Source organism: Olea europaea, chromosome 15 (genome assembly GCF_002742605.1).
Source record: "Olea europaea var. sylvestris chromosome 15, O_europaea_v1, whole genome shotgun sequence".
Lineage (NCBI taxonomy): Eukaryota > Viridiplantae > Streptophyta > Magnoliopsida > Lamiales > Oleaceae > Olea > Olea europaea.
In genome coordinates this window covers 5,348,885-5,357,137 of record NC_036251.1, presented here as the reverse complement: position 1 = coordinate 5,357,137, position 8,253 = coordinate 5,348,885, and the positions used below count along the sequence as shown (strand labels likewise).

Genomic DNA, 8,253 nt, shown 5'->3' with positions numbered 1-8,253 from the left:
TCTTCCCAATTAAAGCTTGGTATTGAGATAATTAATAACATCAATATATAGAAAATGACAGCCAAAAGCTAAGAACATCTGTAGTTCCAACAGTACAATTACCATGTAGTTACTCAGTTACAAGTACTCCAGGCACACACACCATGATCGTAATACAAACTATTTATATAATGATACAAATAGCCAGGAAAAACTCAAGTATTATCTACAATTAACTAATCACTAACAGTAAAAGCTCTTACTCACATAATTCACAATATAACAGCTTATGTAAGCATTACTGCTGTGATATACTAGTAATAGGTCAGAGCTTTCACATTTATCCTTCATAATTTCTTGATACGCCATCAATCTCTGAAGCTACCATAACCTGATCATTGATCAGGATACCATTACCATTGATTGGGACAATATTAGGCACAACTTCATGCCCATCACCAAGCAAAGCCAAACTTGGCACAAAACCAGCAGTGTTGAAGGACAACGGCAAACCAGAAACTTTGAGATTCTTGGTCTCCTCCTTTTCAAGGTCAAGCAAAACCAAATTCTCTCCTCTCATCTCAAGTAAATCTTCCCCATTATTCAAAAACTTTAAAGGAACCATATGATTTTGTACAATACTATATTTCTTCATCCAAGACTCCACCTTTCCATAATCATTCATTAACCACATATCCCACCTCTCACCAGCATTATCAGAATAACTAACAAATAGAGCCACTGATTTTTCATCAACTGATGGAGACAATCGCAATTCCCTAAAATTCAGTTCAAGATCTCTCGGCAACTCCATCACCTTAAAAACCTCCGCACTTATACTGAAAGCCATAATGCAATTGGGGTGACCATCAGCAGTTAGCCTTGTATACGCCAACCAATGCACAGCCTCATTCACAAGTACATTGCTGGACCAATTATTGTGCATAAAACAGGGTACTGCCACCTCAATTTTCCTCCAAGATTCATTTTTTATTTGATAAACCAAAGCCTGACGCCCACGCTCAGATTCATAATCCCTATCATATAAAATTTGCACCACCTTGAAATCAAAACTTACATAATCAAATCCAAACCCAACAGCCATGTGAGAAAATTCGGTTGTAAAACGATGAAACCAGTGCGCATCTGGAAGAATTTTAAATTTCCTAATAGAGGGATTCCAGAGAATCACCGTGCCAATATAGGTGAAATAGTTGGTGTCAAACAAGCAGATGAGTCCATTGCTTGAACCCACGAGCCTTAAGTACCCATGGAAACTCTCAAAAGGAACCTCAAGCCTTTTGCACAAAGAGAACTCGGTAGCACCGTGAAAAGAGATGTACTGTTTTGTGTAGTCGGTGGATTCATAGTAAAGCAGGTGGCGAGGGTCGCCGGTGTCGGTGCCGCCGCCGCCGCAGATGGGGGCGGTGGAGTATGTAAGGAGTTTGATGAAGTGGTGGTTGGAAATTAAGCAGGCGAAGGACTTGGAAACGCACCTGAGTTGGAGAAGGGATTTCACGGACAGCTTTAAAAGGATTTGGAAGATTACATCTTGTGGAAGGCAGGAGAACATATCATGATGGTTTCTCATTCTTGTTAATTTGATTGAATCGTGCCAAACGGTGGACTTTGGGAATACATAAAATTCAATGAAGAAACATAGCCCTTGTTTGATTTTCTTTACATTACGTAACATTACATTTTATTTTTCTCTCCTATTTTCAACCACACAATCTTCCATAAAATAATATTACACGTAAATCGAAAATTTTTCTTTATTTTTCAACCACTCATTTTTCAAAAAACACTATTCTATACATTAAATTTTCCCTGTAATGAGGGCCAAACAGGGACATAATTTTAAATTATTTTTGGTAAAAAAATGATTATTGGTCATTGCACGTGTGGTTGCCACGAATGCAGATCGACCGCAAATTCCCGTACATATCCTTAGCACCATGATACCTAAGAAACGATGGGAAATAAATGAAAATGACCTAAATAAAGGAGCTATTTTTCCAAACTAGCCTTTCACTTGTTCAGCCAATTAAAGTACCTAAAATATCCCTCCTTATAAATATTACATACAAACCATTATAATATAGAAATCTTTCATTCTAATCTTTAAAATTACCCAAGTATGTGTGTGTATATATATATATATATATGTATGAGTGTAAATGATAATACATATTTAAAATTGAATAGATTAATTGTATATATTAATAAGATACAAGAAAAAAATACAAGATATAATATTAATACCAGATGGAGTAAAAGTAAAAGAAAAACAGTTAATAAAATTAAAGTGTGCTTTAAGATAATAAAAGAAGAACTAGTAAATACATATTTTGCTAAAGAAAGTTTTGAAAAAATAATAGAAGATAAAAAATGTAAATTAACTTATATGTTTGAAAGATGATTAAGAAAAAAATTAAGATGTCAACAAGTGAATATATGGAAGAATTAAAATCATTAATAAAAATGTTGATAAATGATGTTCAAGATTTAAGAAATGAAGTAAAAGACACAAGAAATGATATAAATATATTAAAAATTGAAATTAGAGAATTAAAAGAAAATAGATAAAAAAATTTATAGAAAAAGAAATGACCTGAATATGAAAGAAATATATTGAAAAAGAAAAATATAGTAATAGAAACATGGAGTATGGATGATGAATTTAGAAAAAATATATTACCTAAAATATTAGAAGAAGAATAATCTATAGAAAAAATATTAGAAAAATTAAAAATAGAAGAAAATCAAGATGAATGAGGAATTAGATTCACTTATAGAAAATTTTGATCAATTAAATTTAAATGATATAAGTGAATACCAAATTTTAATGAATACTAGATGACGACCTAATCCAATAAGAATATCTAAACAAGAATTGCAAAAATCAGATGAAAGTTATGCACTTATATATAATAAACCATATAGACAATTTTATAATAAAGTAAGAGATAGACAACCACCTAAATGAAATAAATATAGAGACGGGTTTGAATTAAATGATAATTATGATAAACCTATTAACCATGGAGGAACAAAATTATATTCAAATTGTAAAATAGATACTAAAAAAGTCTTATTAACTTGAGCAGATTCAATGATATTATTATTTTTATATAATAAAGATGACACATGGGAAAGTATTGAAAGACGAATAGATTTTTTAATAGCATCCTTTGAAAGAGATGTTAGAAATTGGTAGGAAGGAATAAGTAATTATATAAAAACATTAGTAAAAAAAATGTACAAACAGAAATAATAAAATCAAATAGATAAGGTATAGAAAAGTTAGTAGAATATATTTCAGATGAATATTTAAGAGAAAATTGGATAAAAAAATGCTGAGGGAGAATCAATAAGAGAAAAATATAATGCTAGGATTAAATTAATAAAATTAACATGTGATATATGTAAAATTAAAGAATATACTTGTGAATTTAGAAATTATTATTATGTTCAATTTATAGTAATGAAAATGAAGTAGTATACCAAGACATGTACTATAATAAGTTATCAGGTTCATGGGGAATATATTTTAAAATAGAATTTAGAAAATATGTCAGAGATAATATTGAAATACCTAGAATTTAAGTTCAAGAATAAAAATTTTATTTGAAAAACTTGCATATATATGTCAACAAAGATAATTATTGAAAAAATCAGGAAAATTATTTAGATTATGTCGTGAAGATATAGAAAATCCTATACAATGGAGATGTAATCCTGAAAGAATGGTTAATAAAAGAAAATATAAAAATTAAAGTTTAAAAATCTTAGAAATTTTAATAAAAAATATATAAAACCTAGAAGAAGATATTCTAACAGAAAAAATAACTCATATGATCGAGAGAAAAATAAAAATTATAAGAAAAATAAGAGCCAATGTAAATGTTGGAATTGTGAGGAAATAGGTCATATAAGCCCTGATTGTGATAAAAAAAAGTTAAAATATTACAAAAAGAATATTTGGAAATAAAAGATGAATTAAGTGAAATATCGGATATTGAATAATATTATAATCAAGAAGTATGTATAAGTGAAATAGAGGATGATGAATCAGAATCTGAATAAGGAAATGGAGAAAATAGAAAATAATAATAATATAAATATACAAGAATATGAAGGAATAGAATGTTATGGGTTAAAGGTAACCTTTGATAATAATAAATATAAGAAAATACAAAAATTATCTTTAAATTTAAAAATAGGAAAATGAGAAGTTTTAGACAGAATTTGAAAAAGAGAAATGATAGAAATAAATGAATATCATAAAATTGAGAAAACTATAAATGTAAAAACAACATATGAAAAACATAAATTAAATCTTTTAATAAAAAATACAGTTGAAGAACTATTAACAAATATCAATAAAAAATAAAGTGAAAAAATCCAATACATTTATCTAACAGGAATACAAATAATGTTTAAATTATTATTCAGAGAAGTGATAGACTTACCCTTAATTATAATTTTACATGATGGAAGAATAATAAATCTAAAAGATAGTCATTTATGAACAATAGAAGAAAATTTAGCATATCAAAAAATAATGTTTATATGCTATCCAAAATATTGTGTATCATTGAAAGATAGAAATTTTAATAAAGTTTTAGGATTGTATTTTAAGCTACATAGAAATGATATCATGCAACCAGGTGATCAAATTGTGACCATAGAATATAAAGTTTTATACACATTTACCAATTCTAATTATGAATTTTTTTTAATAAACCATATATTGAAGTATATAAAGAATGTAAGGATATTAGCAAAATAATAGAACCAAATAAACAAATAAGTTTAATTCCAGGAGAATATGAATTTAGTATAACAAGAAATAAACCTGAAATTACAGAATTAAATGAATGAGAATGTTCAAATAATATAACATTTAAGGATGAAAAATTAATTAAAAGATTAAAAAGTCTTATAATACCTAATAAAAACCAGTCAGAAAAATTTAGTAATATAAGAGAAAAAAAACTTTTCAGAAATGCTGGAAATATGAAAATAGAATGAGAATATTATAATGGAAGAGAATATATAAGTGAACCAAATATACTAATAGATACATGAAATAGTGAATGTCATATAACTTCAATCAGAAATAAAAGATTAATTACTCATAAAACTGATCCATATAGATATGTAAATTTTGATAGACAAATACATATTTCAGAATTAGAAGTTAAAGTACAAATAAAAATAGGAGGAATGAACTTTTTAGTACCATGTTATATGGATAAGAATATGGATATAAACCCTCATATACTTCTATATACTTCTAGGAATGAGTTTTTTGGATGGTTCAAAAGATTATAGTATAAAAAGAGAAGGATTATACATAGTACATAATAGACAAACTATATTATGTAAAGAACTAAATGAACAATCAGATAAATTTTCCATTAGCTATATATATACAAGTAACTATTGTAGGAACAAACATAACAACTTGTACTTTAATAGACACAGGAAATGATATAACAATATTTAAATTTTTTTTATAAAATCATAGAATAATAATATTAATATAAAACAAAAATTAGTCACAGGAGAAAGTACCAAGATAGTAAATAGTGCCAATAAAGTTAATATAATTCTTGGAAGTAAACAAGTTATAATAAATAAATTATATAAATATGATAAATTAGAATGTGATATATTGTTAGAAATGATTTTATACAACAATTTCAATATTATAAACAAAATAATTTTACGATAATATTACAAACACCCTGCTCGTACTTATTTAAAATTTCAAGAGAATTTAAATCTTATACAGTTCAGCTAGCCCTGCGTGGTGATATATGGGAGAAAAGAAAAAATCAAGCATATTTAACGAAATAAAAAATAAAAGAATATTATATAAAAAAAATCCTAAAAACAGGAATAGCAATGAGTATAGAAAAAATTATTGAACAACTAGAAAACGTTTATGGAGAAAATTCATTATTATTTTGAAAACCATATCACCTTAAAACCAAAATAGAATTAACAGAAAATGTTATAATAAGGGTCAGATCAATGATGTATACTATAGAAGATACACAAGAATTTAAAAATCAGATAAAAGAATTACTAGAACAGAAATTTATTAGATCTAGTAATGGACCTCATAGTGGTCCAGTCTTTATGGTTATGAAACATTGTGAACAGGTTAGATGAAAAGTTAGAATGGTTATAAATTATAAAGAATTAAATAAATATACTAAATTTAATGGATATTTTTTTATCAATTAAAGAAGTTTTAATAAACATTGCAAAACGAAAACAACATTATTTTAAATTTGATTGTAAATCATGATTTTGGCAAGTAAAAATGAAAGAAAATAGTATATAATATACTGCATTTAGCACACCTCAAGGAAAATATGAATGATTAGTAATGACATTTGGATTAAAAAATGCACCACAAATATAACAAAGAAAAATGGATAATATATTTAAAAAGTTTAATGAATTTCTAATTGTTTATATAGATGACATACAAATATGTTCCAATAGTAAAGAAGAATATAGAAATTATTTATTACAATTTATAAATGAATGTAAAAAAGAAGGAATTTTATTTTCTAAAAAGAAATCTATAACAGAAAAATGAAAAAATAGATTTTCTTGGATTATTAATGGATAAAAGAGGAATAAAATTACAAACTCATATATCTAAAAAGATAGAAAGTTTCAAGATAAATTAGAATCTAAAGAGCAAATACAAAAATTCTTAAGATGTTTAAACTATAGTGAAGGATTTATTGAAAATCTTTCTAAAAAAGACATAAAATACAAATTTTATTAAGAAAAACAAATACTAAAGAATGGAATGAAGAACATACAGAAATAGTTAAATCATTAAAAGAAGAATATTAAAATTTACCAAAATTAAGATTACCAGATGAAAAAGATAATTTAATTATGAATACAGAAGATAAATATTGGGCAGCAATATTAAAAAAGATTTAAATGAGATTTGTAGATATTCAAGTGGAATTTTTAATCAAATAGAAATAGATTATACTACTCATTAAAAAGAATTACTAACAATTATTAGAGGAATAAGAAAGTTCTCATTATTTTTGTTATCTAAAAAATTTATTATTCAAACTGATAATTCTCAAGTTGCATGATTAGTGAGGAATAAACCACCATCATAACCTCAATACAGAAGGCTCTATAGATGACAAGCTTATTTAGCATTTTATAATTTTGATATAGTTCATATTAAAAAAGTTAATAATTTTTTTTTGCAGATTTTCTCAGCAGAAATATAGAATTTACTGATGGATAAAACCAGGGTTATGGATTTATATCACTCTATCCTATATATACAAAAAATGATAGATTTTCTTAAAAAAGAATCTGAAGACATAGATACTGGAGCAACACAGATCTTAGAGATGTTCAACTCAAATATCAAAGTTTTGTTGAATATCGTTACCGAGCATCATAAAGAAACCATAGAACTCAAAAATCAAGTTGATGCTATTACAACACAACTAAAAAATATATTATCTGAAACAGATACACCAAAGAGTTCAGAAATGAGTTTTCCAAATCAATACCAAACAGGGACAACTGGAAGCAGCAATGGACCCAGACGCAACACCATACCAATTGATAAAAAAAAAAGAGATTCAACACCAATTAAAAAAGTGGTGATATGTGAAGATAAAGAAGATTCCAAAACTATCAGCATCATAGACCAAGACCAAGATGATATGATCCCTTTAAACCCAAAAGAAGAAGAATATGCCGAAATAGTAAGAATTGTTTATGAAATAAAAATGAGTAATTCATATTTCATTTCTCCAGGAAATAATGTTTATCCTAGAGTGACAGTCATGGAAGGAGGAGACCCCTCATTCATAAAAATAATTGCTGACTATGGATTTTTGGATTTAATATATACAGGAAAAGATTTGATTGAAATATTAAAATTTGATGACATATTCATAAAAGAAGTATCAAAATTTGCTAAGGGACGAATGATATATTTGAAATTTTATTCAATAAGTCTTGAATATGATGAGGTTGTTTATTATCTAGTTGAACATATAATATCAATTGGATATGTAGCATCTTCCAAATAGATGTTATAGAAAATGAAAAAAATGCTCCAAAGGTGACCAAGTCATGGATCAGGCATAAAAGAGCATTTGGAATCAAAACCATAAACAATATTGCTAAAAATTTGCATGATAGAAAATTTTCATGCTTATGCCAATATGAAAACTAGATGTTAGTCACAAATGGAGG

The 8,253-nt window shown here is 26.5% G+C and overlaps 1 protein-coding gene across 1 annotated transcript; it reads right to left on the bottom strand.

Annotated features, from left to right (window-relative positions):
* Positions 1-1,615, bottom strand: LOC111409914 (F-box/kelch-repeat protein At3g06240-like). The gene has a single exon (XM_023040024.1). The coding sequence runs from the start codon at positions 1,568-1,570 to the stop codon at positions 320-322; it is 1,251 nt and encodes a 416-aa protein (XP_022895792.1). The 5' UTR covers positions 1,571-1,615; the 3' UTR covers positions 1-319.
* Positions 1,616-8,253: the final 6,638 nt, after the last annotated feature.

What these genes read in the sequence shown, in the direction of transcription:
- LOC111409914 (XM_023040024.1), bottom strand. Translation starts at nt 1,570, where the DNA reads ATGAGAAACCATCATGATATGTTCTCCTGCCTTCCACAAGATGTAATC.